Source organism: Hyla sarda, chromosome 8 (assembly GCF_029499605.1).
Source record: "Hyla sarda isolate aHylSar1 chromosome 8, aHylSar1.hap1, whole genome shotgun sequence".
NCBI lineage: Eukaryota > Metazoa > Chordata > Amphibia > Anura > Hylidae > Hyla > Hyla sarda.
The window spans coordinates 196,317,364-196,335,770 of record NC_079196.1 but is presented as its reverse complement, the minus strand read 5'-3'; the positions used below and the strand labels follow the sequence as shown (position 1 = coordinate 196,335,770).

Here is an 18,407-nt window from a genome sequence, read left to right as displayed (position 1 = left end):
TCATCGGGAACGGAGTGGAGTCCGCACCATACGCCGAATGACGGGGTGCCGCAATCTAACATCTTATTCCCTATCCTTTAGATAGGGGATAAGATGTTTGCGGCAGAGTACCCATTTAAGTACAGGGACGCAAGGGCGTATCTGTACTACTTTGGTCCCCAACAAGTTAAGAAAGCACCAGTACAGGCCCTTCTGAAGTTTGCCAATGAACATCTGAATGATGCAGAGGAGAACTGGGTGAAAGTGTTGTCCATAAATGAGACCAAAATGGAACTCTTTGGCATTAGCTCAGCTCGTCGTGTTTGGAGTAGAAGAAATTAAATGCTGCCTATGACTTCATGAACACCATCCCCTCTGTCAAACATGGAGGTAGAAACATTATGCATTGGGGGTGTTTTTCTGCTTAGGAGACACGACAACTTCACTTCATCAATGGCAGATAGGGCTATGTACCGTAATGTTGGGTTCAAATCACTTTCCCTTAGCCAGGGCATTGAAAATGGGTCGTGCATGGGTATTCTAGAATGACTATGACCCAAAACACAGGGACAAGGCAACAAACAAGTGGCTCAAGAAGAAGCATGTTAAGACCCTGAAGTGGTATTGCCAGTCTCCAGACCTTAATCCTATAGAAAATATGTGAAGGGAGCTGTTGGTCGAGTAGCCAAACACGATTCTTGAAACCTCAATGACTTGCAGACAATCTGCAAAGAGGAGTGGAATAAAATAACCCGAGATGTGTGCAAGCATGGTGGTCAACTGCAAGAAACGTCTGACCTCTGTAATCATCAACAAGGGTCATACCTTTGCTAAGGTATTGCATGCATATTTCAAATCAATGCAAATTAATTTATAAAATTAAAACACATTTTTCAACATTTTTGTTGTTGTTAATCTGTTCCTCAGTGTTCAAATAAACCGACCATTAAAGGGGTTATCCAGGAATAGACAAATAGAGTTAACGTCTTTCAAAAACCGCTCCCCGTCTGTCTCCAGGTTGGGTGTGGTTCTGCAGCTCAGTTCCATTGAAGTGAATGGAGCCAAGTTGGGACAGAGGTAGAGCTGGGACAGAGGTGGAGCTGTTTTTGAAAGAAATTAGCTCTGTTTTCATATTTTATTCCTTGATAACCCCTTTAAGGTCAAAATGGGCTTGGTCCCCAAGGGGTTAAACATAGGTAACTTGCAGGTGCTGCACAGTGTAGTGTGTTATCAATTGTTTTCTTGGTGACTATGATCCTAGCTGCTCTGAGATCATTAAAAAGATCCCCCTGTGTGGCTCTGGTCTGATTCCTACTAGTTCCCATGATTACAAACTTCACAAGCTGAGATCCTGCATGGAGCTCATGACCGAGGGAGATTCACAGTTATTTAGTGTTTCTTTCATTTGCCAATAATCGCACCAACTAGTCTAAAGTTCTCACCGAGCTGCTTGGTGGTGGTTGGGCAGGGAACCATGGCAAAAAATACACTTAGGTGAAATGGGGTCACCCGTAATTCCCTGGTCCAGTCCGGTCTCTGGGGGCACGGTTGTGCAGGAAACAGACAGGGATGGAGAAGTCAGAATGCCCATCCCCAAGATGGCAAAATGTCATCACTTTAGACAAGAAACTCTGTTTAATTTTAAGATTGGCTTTGCCTATTTTATTAAGATAAAAAAAAAAAAATGATGAATTTTGTTAAATAAAGAATACAAGATAAAACAAACTAACAGGGTATGAGGTGTATATCTACTTTATAGCTCTGTATATGGCTTAAGGCTGTATGTCTGAAGGCTGTATGTCTGTGGGGGAACTATACTGCACCTAATGTGGGGGAACTATGCTGCACCTAATGCGGGAGAACTATACTGCCAGCCTAATGTGGTGAACTATACGGCCAGCCAAATGTGGTGAACTATACGGCCAGCCAAATGTGGTGAACTATACGGCCAGCCAAATGTGGAGAACTATACTGCACCTAATGTGGAAAACTATACTGCACCTAATGTGGAAAACTATACTGCACCTAATGTGGAGGAACTATGCTGCCAACCTAATGTGGGGGAACTATACTGCCAGCCTAATGTCGGGGAACTACAACCTAATGCGGGGGAACTATACTGCCAACCTAGTGCGGGGGAACTATACTGCCAACCTAATGTGGGGGAACTATACTGCCAACCTAATGTGGGGGAACTGTACTGCCAACCTAATGTGGGGGAACTGCACTGCCAACCTAATGTGGGGGAATGTCTTAGGGTGCACTGATCACACACCTTTTAAAGTTTCTTGATACACCCTCCCATTCCTGATGTATGGGAATCAATCAGATGGGCGTGAACCTAATTTTAATATTGGAGTGACTATCATGTAATTGAGGGTTATACAGTCAGGGGGTGTGTATTAGGGAGGCATGCCCCCGAATAACAAACATTCATACCCCTGACTTCTTCCCATTACCTGATGGGTCACTCCCATTATTAAAATTAAGTTCACGCCCATCTGACTGATTTCATAAATTGCCAGACAAACCATAAACCCTCATATTTAACAAACAGAAGGGCGTATAAAAATCCTGTAAAAACTCAAACTGCTTTGGGGGTCATCACAATCCCCTTTAAAGGTACATTCAGATGTATGGGGTTTGCTAATGATCTGATGCTGTTTTCAATGATTTAGTGACACTGATTTACACAGCATCAAATCTGCAGAAAACACAGTATGTGTGAAAGAACCCTTACTAGCTTATTCGAGTGTTCCTTAACCTGTGGCTCCCAAGTTGTCAGAGCACTATGGAAATTGTAGTTTTGGAGTAACAGGTTGGGAAACACTGACTTAATCCACACCTTAAGATCAATGGACAAAAAATGGTATAAGCACCATAAAAATTTATATAAGTTTTTATTTTAGATAAGAACACACTTTCTCAGACAGGATTGTGTAGATGGAGCAGACATGGCAGGGTTAATGGTTTACCAATTCAAAGAAACCCCCCTCTCTTTCTCCACAGTGAGGGCTGGTCTCGCTACAGGCGCTGGCACAATCACTCTGTCAGGGGACAAGTTGTGGTGACTTAAATTAGATCTAATAGGGCAGGGATTATGGCGTCTTCATGGCCTTCATAATGATGAGCGCACCCACTAGATGGAATATGTACAGAATCCAGGGAAGAACCTAATGTAACAGGCTTAGGAGAACGTGTAAGAAAGAAATACTGTCATTGTCGCCCTTAGCGACCTATCAAAAGTGCTACTATTTATAGTTAAAGGACTCACTAAGAGAAGAAAGATGAGCTGTGATTGGCTGCTATGGGCAACAATGACACCTTCTCTTCTGGACAGTTTCGATAAATTACAAGATTATCGATTCAAGGTAACAGTTCAGCTGCCGTTCACACCGCTGACCTTATACTTTTATTGTTCCTAAAAGAACAGACAGGGAAAAAGCAATCACCTATTGTATTAAGTAGTTCAGTGCCAAAGGGGGCAGTGTATGATTAAAGGGGCTATCCCAAGATTGGTGGGGGTCGAACCACTAAGACTCCCACTGATCATGATATCAGGGGTCCCATGCCATCCCATGTGAACATAAAAGAACAATAAAATGATATATCTTTCAATCTCTGCACTAGGTGCTACAGTACATTCTTTAAACTTAAAGGGGTTGTACAGGTACATCAAAAGTTATCTGTTTGTTGCCCAAATGCAAATGAAAGGGGTATTCCAAAAATAAAAACATACCCCTTATCTCAAGCGATAATACACCTATCTACATGAAAAGTGAGGAGTGTCTGATTGCAGTAGGTATGAACACTGGCTGGGACCTCCCCATTGGTCATGAGAGCCAAGGCCTGGTGAATAAATGAGCGTGCATGCTCAACCGCCACTGCATTCTCTCTCTATTGGGCATTCAAATGTAGAAGAGCGCTGTACTCGGTGTTCGGAAGCCCCATGGAAAGAGAATGGAGCAGAACACTGCCGCCTTATTCCTTTAAGGGACAAGAGGTTTCTATTCTCGAGTTTGTTTGGATCTCATAGGTCAGACCTCCTTCAATTAACCAGTTAGCCTAAGTCCTTAACCCCTTAAGGACCAGGCCCATTTTCACCTTAAAGGAGTATTCCAGGCAAAAACTTTTTTTTATATATAAACTGGCTCCGGAAAGTTAAACAGATTTGTAAATTACTTCTATTAAAAAATCTTAATCCTTCCAATAGTTATTAGCTTCTGAAGTTTTCTGTCTAACTGCTCAATGATGATGTCACGGGAGCTGTGCATGATGGGAGAAAATCCCTTGCATGATGGGAGAATATCCCCATAGGAGCTGGACAGCTCCCGGGACGTGAGTCATCAGAAAGCCGTTAGACAGAAAACAGCAACTCAACTTCAGAAGCTAATAACTATTGGAAGGATTAAGATTTTTTAATAGAAGTAATTTACAAATATATTTAACTTTCCGGAGCCAGTTGATATATAAAAAAAAGTTTTTTGCCTGGAATACCCCTTTAAGGACCGGAGCGTTTTTTTGCACATCTGACCACTGTCACTTTAAGCATTAATAATTCTGAATGCATTTACTTTTTATTCTGATTCCGACATATTCTACTTTATGTTAGTGGTAAATTTTTGTCGATACTTGCATAATTTATTGGTGAAAACTGCAAAATTGAAAATGTTGCATTTTTCTAACTTTGAAGCGCTCTACTTGTAAGGAAAATAGATATTCCAAATAAATGATATATTGATTCACATAAACAATATGTCTACTTTATGTTTGCATCATAAAGTTGACATGTTTTTACTTTTGGAAGTTCAGCAGCAATTTTCCACAAAATTTTCAAAATCGGAATTTTTCAGGGACCAGTTCAGTTTTAGGGTACGTTCCCACACGACATATTTGCTGCATATTTGCTGCTGCATATTTTATTTTCCCTGTTGAAGTCAATGGGTAGGAAAATATGCAGCACCAAATACGCAGCAAATACGCAGCAAAATATGCCATGTGGGAATGCACCCTTAAAGTGGTTTTGAAGGGCCTTCATATTAGAAATCAGGGATGTGGAAATCCTATCGCCCGACGCCCGGTACATGCAGTTCCGGGTGCCGGGCAGGTAAATTTTTCATAGCTTTAGCCCTGTATCAGGCTAGCAGGGCTGGACCGACTCCCCCCCCCCCCCCCTTTTTATTTTATTTATTTATTTTTTTAAATACTGGTGTGAGGTGCGGGAGCAGATGCAGACTTGCATAGGACGTAAGTCTGCACCTCACACCAGCACTCACGATGTACAAAGCGGGCTCCTGAATCCTGCCCGCTCCATACTCGGCGGCCCCCGGCTGATTTCAGTAGCCGGGGGCCGCCACTAATAGCCTGGCATGCGGCCGCGGCAATTAACCCTTTAGATCACCGCTGTCAAAGTTGACAGTGGTGTCTAAAGGGATCTTTCAACCATCACTGGTGGTCTATTGGGGTGGATCGCCCCACGCAGCGCGATCGTGGGGGGGCAATCCCCTGTGGAGGTAGCCGGAGGGCTTACCTCTGCATCCTTGGTTGCCCCTGTAGATCTGCATTTGATTGAGCCTGCCTTGAGCAGGTTCAATCAAATGAACACAGATCAAATGGAGTTCCATAGAACTGCATTGATGTATGAGGAATCTAAATGATTCCTTCTAAAAAAAAAAAAAAAGTGTCAAAAAAAAATAAATAAATAAAAATGTAATAAAAGTTTAAATTAACCCTTTCCATATTAGAGGTACGTTCACACGGGCGGATTTATTTGCAGGTTTCCCGCTGCGTATTTGAAAGGGGGCGGTCTCTTCTCTGCTGCCCACAGCAGATTTTCTGCGTCGGAATTTCCGCAGCGCAAAATCCGACGCAGACCCTTCTGACTTCAATGGGGCTTGCGGCGGATTTTCCACAGCGTAAATTCCGCCTCGGAAAATCTGCTGTGGACAGCAGAGAAGAGACCGCCCCCTTTCAAATATGCAGCAGGAAACCCGCAAATAAATCCATCCGTGTGAACGTACCCTAAAAGTTCATAACACCCCCCTTTTCCATATAAAAATATGTAAACTTAATTAAAATAAACATATTTGGTATTGGCGCGTGCATAATTGACTGAACTATAAAAAAATAACATTTTATATCCCGTACGGTAAATGGCGTTAATGTAAAAAAAAAAAATAAATCACAGAATTGCTTTTTAATATTTATTAACATCATATCCCAGAAAAATGAAGTAAAAAAGGGTTCAAAAAGTCTGATCAATGCCAAAATGGTACTGATACAAAGCGCAGATTACAGCCCAAAAAATTAGCCCTCATACAGCCCAGTATACGGAAAAATAAAAATATTATAGGGGTCAGGGATTTTCTTTTTTAAATAAAAAAAAAAATTATTATTAAAATGTGACGGAAACTAAAATTTGGTATTGGTGTAATCAGGCCGACGTAAAGTATCAAAATAATATGTAAGTATGACCACAAGGTGAATGGCGAAAAAAAGAAAACCCCAAAATTTGCATTTTTTTTCAATTTCACCTCACAAATATTTTTTTTGTTTCAGAGCATAAGTTATGGAAAAATGAAAGGTGTCATTACAAAGTATATTTCCCCGCAAAAAACAAGCCTCATATGGGTCTGTAGATGGAAAAATAAGTGCTATGGCTATTCTAGTGCGAGGAGGAAAAAACTAAATTGCGGTAACTAATAAAGACACTATTTTCGTATTAATTTGGTTGAAATTATTTTACCTACCAGGACAAGTGGATTTTCTTGAGGGACAAGTAGATTGTGTTCCACTTTAGTCCCTCGGACAAGTTTTTTTTTTTTTTCCACACCCCTAGAAATACCCCAAAAATGACCCCATTATAAAAACTGCACCTCTCAAAGTATTCAAAATGACATTCATTAGGTGTGTTTACCCTTTAGGTGTTTCACAGGAATAGCAGCAAAGTGAAGGAGACAATACAAAATCTTCATTTTTTTACACTCGCATGTTCTTGTAGACCCCAGTTCAAGGGTAATAGGAGAAAAAGTCCCCAACATTTGTAACCCAATTTCTCTTGAGTAAGGAAATACGTCATATGTGTATGTCAAGTGTTCGTCGAGCACAGTAGAGGGCTCAGAAGTGAAGGAGCAACAATGGGATTTTGGAGAGTGAATTTTGCTGAAATGGTTTTGGGGTGCCAGAACAGCAAAAAAAAAAAAAAACACACATGGTATATTATTTTGGAAACTACACCCCTCAAGGAACGTAACAAGGGGGACAGTGAGCCTTAACACCTCATAGGTGTTTGACGACTTTTTGTTAAAGTTGGATGTGTAAATGAAAAAAATAAATTTCACTAAAATGCTGTTTTTTTCACAAATGTAAAATTTTTAAAAGGGGTAATAGAAGAAATGAGGTTACAAATTTTGGGGGTAATTTTTTCCTGACTATGGAAATACCCCATGTGTGGACGTCAAGTGCTCTACTGGCGCTCTACAATGCTCAGAAGAGGAGGAGCGCCATTCAGCTTTTGTAGAAAGAATTTGTTTGGAATGGAAGTCAATGGCCATGTGCGTTTACAAAGCCCCCCGTGGTGCCAGAACAGTGGACCCCCCCCCCCCCCTGTGACCCCATTTTGGAAACTACACCCCTTACATAATTTAATAAGGGGTGTAGTGAGTATTTAACCCCACTGGTGTTTGACAGTTCTTTGTAACAGTGGGCTGTTCAAATGAAAAATTGCATTCTTCATTTTCACAGACCACTGTTCCAAAAATCTGTCAGACACCTGTGGGGCGTAAATGCTCACTGCACCCCAAATTACATTCCGTGAGGGGTGTAGTTTCCAAAATGGGGTCATGTGGGGGGGGGGGTTCATTGTTCTGGCACTGTGGGGGCTTTGTAAACACACATGGCCTTCAATTCCGGACAAATATTTTTTTCAAAAGCCCAATGGCGCTCCTTCTCTTCTGAGCATTGTAGTTCGCCAGTAGAGAACTTTACATCCACATATGGGGTAGGTTACTCAGAAGAAATGGGGTTAAAAATTTGGGAGGGTATTTTTTTTCCTATTTTCCCTTGTGAAAATGAAAAAGTTAGGGTAACACCAGCATTTTAGTGAATTTTATTTTATTTTTCATTTTCCCATCCAAATTTAATGAAAATTCTTCAAACACCTGTGGGGTGTTAAGGCTCAATATACCCCATGTCACGTTCCGTGAGGGGTGTAGTTTCCAAAATGGGGTCACATGTGGCTATTTATTTTTTGCGCTTATGTCAGAACCGCTGTAAAATCAGCCATCCCTGTGCAAATCACCAATTTAGGCCTCATTTTTTTTACAGGCTGGAGTAGCCCCAACTTTACCTTTTCATAAGGGGTAAAAGGAGAAAAAGACCCCCAAAATTTGTAGTGCAATTTCTCCCGAGTACGTAAATACCCCATATGTGGCCCTAAACTGTTTCCTTGACATATGACAGGGCTCCAAAATGAGAGAGCGCCATGCGCATTTTAGGACTAAATTAAGGATTGCATAGGGGTGGACATCAGGGTAGTCTACGCCAGTGATTCCCAAACAGGGTGCCTCCAGCTGTTGCTGAACTCCCAGCATGCCTGGACAGTCAGTGGCTGTCCGGAAATGCTGGGAGTTGTTGTTTTGCAACAGCTGGAGGCTCCGTTTTGGAAACACTGCCGTAAGATAAGTTTTTCATTTTTAATTTTAAACTTGAAGCAGGAAACTCGCTGTAAACCTGCCCATGTGAATGTACCCTGTATATTCACATGGGGGGGGGGGGTTAAACCTCCAGCTGTTTCAAAACTACAACTCCCAGCATGTGCTGACAGACCTTGCATGCTGGGAGTTGTATATTTAGCAACAGCTGGAGGCACACTGGTCGTAAAACACCTAACTCAGTATTTTCCAACCAGTGTGCCTCCAGCTGTTGCAAAACTACAACTCCCAGAATGTACTGATCGCCGTAGGGCATGCTGGGAGATGTAGTTATGGAGGTACGCAACTACAACTCTCAGCATGCCGAGACAGCTGTTTGGGCATGCTGGGATTTGCAGTTTTGCAACATCTGGAGGGCTACAGTTTAGAGACCACTGTATAGTGGTCTCCAAACTGTAGCCCTCCAGATGTTGCTAGGCAACTCACCGGCATCGGTAGGATCCAGGGAGCCGCATCGCCGTCCTCTGCCGCCGCCGATGGTAAGTGGACCCCGTCGGTTCCCCCGCTCTGTCCGGACTTCAGTGAGTGGGCAGAACCAGGGAACCGAACTTTAACTGCCCCCCCCCCCCCCCCGGATCTGCTACTGGTCGACGCTTCTGAACTAGCAATAGCAGGGATAGGAGGGGTGGCACCCCTGCCACCTCACTCCTATCCCATCAGGGGGATAGTGGGTGTCTTGGACAACCCCGACCCCCTTATTTTCCAGGTCACGGGAGACCCGTATGACCCGGAATTGCCGGTGTGAATTCACACCTGCGATTAGCAGCGATCGCCTCTGGGCATTTGCACAGGGTGCCTGCTGATAGATATCAGCAGTCACCCCGGTCCGGTCCCCGCCCGGAATGCGGCGGGGACCGAAATTCACACGGGCGTACAGGTACACCCTTGGTCCTTAAGTACCAGTGTGTCAGGGCGTACCTGTACGCCCATGGTCCCTAAGTGGTTAAAGAGTACCTCTCATTATCTTGTAAAATTTTCAGTTCACTGCCCCCATCAAGATAAACCACGCCCTGCCTTTATTTTTATTATTTGTTAGTTTTCTACCTTGATATTGCTCTGTATTTTCTGCTCAGTCAGATTCACAGACTGGGAAGGGGCGTTCCCCAGCAGGCGTGACATCATCTGAAGCCATACAGGGGAGAACTTCCTCCCTCACTCTGCTACACACAGCTCAGAGCAGTTCAGTGTGTGAGATGAGCTATGATTGGATAAGGCTGTACCCCCCCCCCCCCACAGTAGGACAAGTAGGGAGACACCAAGTGGCAGCTTTTTTAAACACAAGTAAAACAGAAAACTTAATTTTTTAAAAGAAAGTACATTATTAAGATTTTTTATTTACCACAAGGAGTGCAATAGCAAAATTTGGTTTTAGTGAGGGTGCCCATTTAAATAAAATCCAAAAAGAGACATTCAGAAAAACATTCAGATATTGAATTGCAGTGTTTTGGGGTTCTGGAATCATGCAATAAGCAGTGACAAAAAATGCTCACCTCCCAGTGTCCCTGTGTGTGGATCTACACTCGGGCCGATGCAACTTGAACAGCAAAATAAAAGATGAGCGATCCAGCAAGGGCAATTTGTGCAGCTTTATATAAAACAACTAGCTGAGTACCCGGCGTTGCCCGGTTTTTCCTTCCTAATCCTTGTTGGGGAGGAAAATCAACAAAGGAGGAAGCTTTTGACTTCAAATCCCATCCATATATTGTCATATCCCAACCCCATATCCCGTCCTCCTATCCCGTTCTCATACCCAGTCCTCATACCCAGTCCTCATACCCCGACCTCCTATGCAGACCTCCTATCCCGTCCTCCTATCTCGACCTCCTATCCCGTCCTCCTATCTCGACCTCCTATCCCGTCCTCCTATCTCGACCTCCTATCCCATCCTCCTATCCCGTCCTCCCATCTCGAAATCATATCCCGTCCTCCTATCTCAACCCCCTGTCCCGTCCTCCTATCTCCACCTCCTGTCCCGACCTCCTATCTCCACCTCCTCTCCCGTCCTCCTATCTCAACCTCCTATCCTGGCCTCCTATCCCGTCCTCCTATAGCGACCATCCTGTCCTCCTATCTTGACCTCCTATCTTGACCTCCTATCTCGACCTCCCATCCCGTCCTCATATCCCGACCCGTAATATGTGTACCAGGTATTGAAATATCTCAAGCCGTACAGAAGTTATGTGAGAACATACATTTCCCAATGATTTGCAAGGGACTTTAAACAGGTTAAATTAACTATCCTATATTTTAAGTGGACATATAAGTAACATGTGACCAAGTATTTTCGAAATATCTCCAGCCGTTTGGAAGTTATGTGGGACTTTAAACATAAACCCTGCCCTTGGAAAATGGGGGTGAGTGAGGGTTAAATCACTGATACTATGTTTGTTGTTGACATATAAGTAACATGTGTGCCAAGTTTCATGTTAATATCTTTACCCGTCCTCCAATCCAGTCCTCCTATCTCGACCTCCTATCCTGTCCTCCTATCCCGACCTCCTATCCCGACCTCCTATCCCGACCTCCTATCCCGACCTCCTATCCCGACCTCCTATCCCGACCTCCTATCCCGACCTCCTATCCCGACCTCCTATCCCGACCTCCTATCCCGACCTCCTATCCCGACCTCCTATCCCGACCTCCTATCCCGACCTCCTATCCCGACCTCCTATCTCGACCTCCTCTCGAGTCATCCTATCCCGTCCTCCTAACCCGTCCTCCTATCCCGACCTCCTATTCCATCCTCCTATCCCGTCCTCCTATTTAGACCTCATATTTCGAACTCCTATCTTGACCTCCTATCCCATCCTCCTATCTCGACCTCCTATCCCATCCTCCTATCTCGACCTCCTATCCCGATCTCCTATCCTGACCTCCTATCCCGACCTCCTATCCCGACCTCCTATCCCGACCTCCTATCCCGACCTCCTATCCCGACCTCCCATCCCGTCCTCATATCCCGACTCTTAATATGTGTACCAGGTATTGAAATAGCTCCAGCCGTACGGAAATGATATGGGAACATACATTTCCCATTGACTTGCATGGGACTTTAAACATAAGCCCCGCCCCTGGCAAATGGGGGTGAGTAAGGGTTAAATTACCTATCCTATGTTTGTTGTTGACATATAAGTAACATGTGTGCCAAATTTCATGTTAACATCTTTAGCCGTTTGGACGTCTTTGTGGAACATACATACATACATATACACACACACACACACACACACACACGTTGAGTTTTATATATATAGATGAAGACACAACATGTCTTTCCTCAGATTACATTTCAAATCTTGACATGTTTCGAGCGCATGCGCTCGAAACATGTCAAGATTTGAAATGTAATCTGAAGAAAAACATGCTGGATTAATTATCTTTTATTTCGCTCTGGAATCATGCACTTGTGGACAGCCAAGTAACAAGAAATATACAAGACCTGAATAATGTACCAACCAAAGATGGAAGATAAATAGGGAGAACATAAAACAAACCTGGAACTTTTGTCACTGACCTGAGAGAATTGACGGCCTCGCTCGTGATGGAGGCGCTCTGGTCCGTCGTGCTCATCTGTGACTTCAGAAGACTAAGTTCTGCAGTTAGCTAAAGGGACACAAATAAGAATACATTAACATGACTGCATAAACTCAGCACCAGTATATAAGAAAGGACAACAACATCACAGCACTTCCGATTCAAGGTAATCATCATAGAATAATTTATTCAAGGTGACTGCACGTCTTATAGGGATGCGGGTATTTATAGGTTCAACAATTAAAAGTGACAAAGTATTGATTGAAGGAGGCCGAGAAGATGGAGATGACGGATGGTTGCAGGTAGGTGGATGGATGGGTACACAACATGGTGCCAGGAAAGGGATTTTTACTTAATTCATTTTATTCACATGTTATTACAGTCACATTGTGCTCTTTGGTTAAAGCTATATAGTGACTTTGGCCATGACAGGGGTCTGGCAGCCAAAGATCACCATGTGCCCTACTGCATTGCAGATAGTGTAAGTTAATTTGACTCCATTGAAACCCACAAGGGGCTGTGATTAGAAGTCCCTCTTGGATGGATTTCTGGCTACTGTCGAGTTGTAGCATCTACATGTCCCTTTCACTTTCAGTGCGCTTTAGGCAGTGGCACACCAAAGTTGCAGTGCAGCTCTAGCCAAATGTACTGGCTAAGAAGAATCCAATCAAGCAATTCTCTCAAGACAACATCTGTCCATATGCCCTACAAACATACGAATGTCAAAGAGGGTCCATGACCATAAAACTGTCGACATGTAATACTAACCACCTTGAAATGCCAGATAGATGCTGGGGAGAAGGTGGTAATGGGTTAGGAGTTGGACCTGTCGTCACCAGGACAGTTGTTTTTAGAAAAAGGGTCATAGTCCCTTGTGGTTATACAAAAATATTTGGAACAGCTTAGCAAAAATATTGCAAAAGAAGATAAAACACCACCAACAGAGGGGGATAAGGAGCTTGCCGCGAACAATTCATGAGGTGAGGACAAACCGTGATCCCAGCTCCCATAAAACTTGTATTCTTTAATCAATCCATTAAAAATATCCAAAGAAAAAGTGCAGGATAAAAACCAAACGAAACACCAACGCGTTTTGGTTCATCAATAAACCTTAGTCTTAGTGGTAACAATTCATACATGTATCTCAGAAACAAGGGACACTCTCAAGCTCCCCCTGGTGGCAGCAGCTGGCAGACTTCATTTAATTTTTGTAACTTTATGGTTATACTTGTTTTTTATATATTAAAAAATGAATATAGATACAATATTGGACCTTAACACATCACAGCGGGAAGTCAAACAAAGTCAAAGACTATACTATGTAGAAGAAAAAAGAGAGACTTAGCACTCACTCTTTCCATGAAGGAAATAACAGGTACAAGAAAGGACGGAGAGAAGAAAACAACACGTGATTTCTCCGTCCTGGCTTGTACCTGTTATGATGCCTAGCTAAATAAAGGATCTTCGTTTTTGCACCGTGGAAAGGGTGAGTGCTACGTCTCTCTTTTTCTTCTACATAGTGTTTCTGTACTGTACTTTAGGACGATGCTGCACCACCCTTCGTGCACCTGGTACGGACCCTTCTAAAGACACAGTGCCTTTATAGTACCTTCTGTCACCGATCTACTTACGGGAACCCTGGTGCCGAGCAGCTTGTATTCTCTGCTGCCAAAGTCAAAGATTTGACACTGAAGAATCTTCATGTTTGAATCTGCCTCTAAGACATGGAAATCACTGTATTCACCAGTTATCCGACGGGAACAGTCCAGGCCTCAGCTTTCATCTCTTAACAAAATGATATAAGAAACAAGCTGGCCTGTCAATTCACACCAAGCTAAGAGACGCCTGTCTCCATCATTGCTCAGGGGCTCTGACTAACCCTGGAAAACACAGCCAATTTGAATTCATAAGATTTCCCGTCTGAGTCTTCAGAGACCAAGAAACTCATCACAATGTAGAAGGGTTTGACAACACCTGTTTAGAGGCCGAATCCTTTGGTCCTGTGAACAAAGGCAGAGAGGATTGTGGGAGCGGCAGTGCCAGGTGAGAGCACCCGTGGGGTCGTGGTGGGCAGCAATGTATGTTCCTATAGGGATTGCCAACACTTATCTAACATCCCAGCTGCAGTTCCGTAGCTTCGAAGCAGCTTTAATTAAACGTCAGAGCTTGATCGTAATGACACATTAAGTGTTTTATCAACCTGATATTGTTACATGGTAAATGGAGAAAATTGCTTTATTTGCACTTGGGGTCAATTTCTCCACTGCAGTTTGACAAATAAGCTCCACATTATAATGAAATGCATGTTAAGGGAAATTCTATTAATATTGTCATAAGCACTTAATTTATACAATGATACATCCATCTGCTGATGCAAAGGAGAAGAAGAAAACAGGCTATGGCAGACCTGGCACCAAGGGGAAAGAAGTGCAAGAAAGGTTCTTATGTCTTCCAGCAATTACCAGAAGTGTCCGTGGGGTTAAACTACAGCGATACTATAGCCTAATTACCTATTTACCGCTATGGCATCCTTAAAGAAGCACTTTATTTTTTTTATTTATATCATGCCTACCCTCTATCACTAGTCCTAGAGCACCATTTGTTTTATTCCAGCACAGCTGCAGCTTCCAGCACTGATCACCAATCTAACTCTTCAAATCCTCTTATGGTAACAATGTCAGCACTGTGAACTGAAATCTGACATTATCACCTACCAAATCCCCTACTACTAGCTCCCAGATCCCTCCCAGATCTAAATTATTCTGCTATTTTGATGGGATCAGGATATACAGTAGTTATAAACCTCCCCTCCAGCTCTATCCATATACTGCTACTACCTCTATGGGATGAGGAAATATAGTAGTTATACACTCCCCCTCCAGCTCTTTATGTATACTGCTGCTATGAACTGACAAACTCAGTTGTGACTCTAATAAATTCACCTAGGTGATCTTAAGCACTAGCAGCTTGAAGAAATGATCTACTGGAGTGATCAACCACCTGATCCTCAGCCAGAGGATTCATGGGAAATGTAAGCTGCATTACAGAACCAGCATCATTGTGCATTTGTAAACCAAAATGGAGCCTAAGGGTACGTTCTCATGGTGGAATTTTCATTTGGAATTCTGCAGAAATTTAGATGGAATGCAGGAAGCTGAATTTCTGTGGCAGAATGCCCACCACAGAAATTCTGCTGTCTGAAGAGGACTGCAGAATCCCATTCAAATCAATATGAAGAAAATTACGGTGGAATTTCCCTGAAAATTCTTCTGCGGAATTCCGCATGGATATTCCACCGTGTGAACCCTAACTCATGCATGTCACACCAGCAAAAAGAGGTAAGCAAAGAATATACACAAGAATTTGTACATTATACTCTAATAATTGCTCATGCTGCACTATATAAGCCAGTAGTTTTTATAGATATAATTTAGGGGTAAATCTATGTTCGCATTTCATTTTAGTAAAATTTTTGGGGACGGAAGAAAAACACCTTTTTTTTTCTTTTTTAAATACATTGTTAATTACTGATCTACAGTGCCATATATTAGTGAAAACCTTACATATTAAAATAACACATTAGGAAAAATGTATATTATGTTGTAGGGTCAGAGTGGTGGAGCATGACACTGGTATTATTACTGGGAGTTTCTTGCACTCCCATCCAAGGTCCTGCATTAGGCATTACAAAGTTTAGACATTTCTCTTCCAGCGATCTTGGTTGGTTTTCCGAACATTTGTTGCATATCGACAAGGTTAATGTCTTTTCGGTGGGGGTTCCACCACTGGAATTGGGGAAATTTAGTCTCACATTTGAAAGGAATTCATCACCAAGACATCTTATCCCCGGAGGGTCCATCCACTGGGACCCCCCGCGATTTCTGGTGCCGGTGTTGTGGCGTTCTGGACTTTAAAGCTTGGAGCTTCTGTGATCATGAAGTCAAACCACGCCCCCCTTAATTCATGTCTATGGGATGGGGTAAACCGGCAAGTACGTAGCCGTCACACCTCCTCCCATGGACATGAATGTAGGGGGCGTGACGGCTGTGGTCGCCCGTCATCCTACACGGAGCAGAGTTCGCTCCGTACATGGGATGACTGGGGTGCCGTGCCAGAGTTCAGACATCTTATCCCCTATCCTTTGGATAGGGGATACAATGTCTAGGGGCAGAGTACCTCCTTTAAATTCATAGGAAAGCTGAAAACACATTTACTGGAGACAGTGGAGTGCACACCGGATTCAAGATTAAGAATAATTCTAACCAAAACGATTGGACTTGACCATTCTAAAATTATTGGACCTTTAATTCTCCTCCTACCAAGTTTAAAATACCTCATCTATTGCAATATCCTAATTTCTGCAACAACAAAAAAACGTAACCCAATGTCCATGAAATTTGTGGACTGCGTCACATAATATCTTAACAATATATAAATCATTTTAAACAATAATTTTAAACCCAATAACAGTTTTAGGTAAAAAGAAAATAAATAAATAAAATAATAAAGAACTAACATTCCATACGGGTGAAATGAACAAACATTTATAAAATCACAGACAATCCAAAAGGGAAAATTGTGCTTTCTAATCCATATTTCATAAATAATTTATCTGATGCAAAAACAAATATTCTAAGCAAAACTTTGACAAATATAAATATGAAAGTAAATAAATATGGGGCCAAATGTTTTCAAAAATTCCTTCAGATCAATCCCATCACATAACCCCAGCCCAGCAGAGAGGAGCCAAGGTGCACGCCAATATTGCGGTGCTTTTCAACACCAGTGTTTATTCCGAAACTGATAAGATTATCATAGCAAAAAATGTTTCCCTCAATTTTCTGATTAGTCCTCTTATCGGAAGCTCGGCTGAGTCTATCAAAGTCAGCTGGGAAGGAGAGGAGAGCCATTCAAACAAGTACAGAGCTGCAAATGGAAGGTATACTGTCTGCGGCTCGCTTCTACAAACAGATTCATTATTCTTCTTCTTCCTGCTGTCTTCAGATCTACAGAGACACCGTCTCAGGAGAGAAGGATGGGAGGAAATGGTACTTTACAAGAGAAATGCCGTCACAAACTCACACTTACTGAACACCACATTATAATTTCGATCAGATGTTATTACAACAAATGTAGCTATGCTCCTCGATGTATTTTCTATTACATTTAGGAATGGCAGCAGTACTGGATACAGTGGCTACAGATCTAACTAAAGGGCTGTGCCTACAGTCCAAAAGGTGCCTGGGCAAGACAGAAAAACCGCAATGGTAAATGGTTGGTATCACACACGCTAATGGCATGATAATATAATCATGGTTGATGTGGCTGCTTCTCTAAAGCTACCCAACCCTTTGTATCTCGTCAGCCACTTTCAACTTTGAATGATGGTCAGGAGCCACAATAAACTCAAAAACATAGGGCATTCGTTGATCAAAATTTGATTCTAGTAGAATATCATCCAAAATGGCGTTGGAAGGTAGAATATGTCTGTAACTATGTCAATTATCGTAGCAAACACAGAATCCCAGCTCTCACCACCAAGCCCGAAGCGGCCGGGCTGGCATGGGCAACGCCTGAAATGGATAGCAAGAAAAAGTGGTATGTCCAGCGCAAATAGATCCAACGGAGCAGTTTATTGTACAATAATTCCTCAGTACGCAGACATCGTGGCCACAAATGACACGTTTCGGCCCGCCAAGTGGGCCTTACGGCCCACTTGGCGGGCCAAACATGTCACTTGTGCCCGCGATGTCTGTGTACTGAGGTTTTTTTTCTACAATAAACTGCTCCGTTGGATCTATTTGCGCTGGACATTCCACTTTTTCTTGTTTTTGTCAATTATCAGCGCACTTGGTCATAACTCAGGACTGCAATGGCAAATCACACAGCATGGGGATGTGACTGGGGACTACTGCTCTAGAAAAATAATTCATCGTTTTACAGTATATATAGCTCTTACATAGCTCGATGTCGGGATCTCTGGCAGCAAGTGACTTCTTTTGTAGTGTAACTTTGGTGACAGGGCTTATGGGTTTTAATCTGGTCATTTGTTCTTATGACAGTCAACACATCAAAGGGAATCTGTCACCTGCAATTCACACTTTTATCTGGCTCTACGGGCAAGTAGACACAAAGTACCTTTTATATACCTGTCTGTCCTGAGCCACTGAAGAGCTGAGGACT

At 42.7% G+C, this 18,407-nt stretch overlaps 1 protein-coding gene across 4 annotated transcripts in view; it reads right to left on the bottom strand.

The window, feature by feature from the left end:
- The window catches only part of MAD1L1 (mitotic arrest deficient 1 like 1), a 790,601-nt gene that overhangs the window by 345,552 nt on the left and 426,642 nt on the right, over positions 1 to 18,407 (bottom strand). For 3 of the 4 annotated variants that reach the window (XM_056535643.1, XM_056535644.1, XM_056535642.1), the window contains exon 14: positions 12,205 to 12,293. In XM_056535643.1, the coding sequence (XP_056391618.1) occupies positions 12,205 to 12,293 (89 nt within the window). Of the gene's footprint in view, positions 1 to 12,184; positions 12,294 to 18,407 lie in introns of all 4 variants that reach the window. The other variant, XM_056535646.1, reaches the window with a different exon arrangement.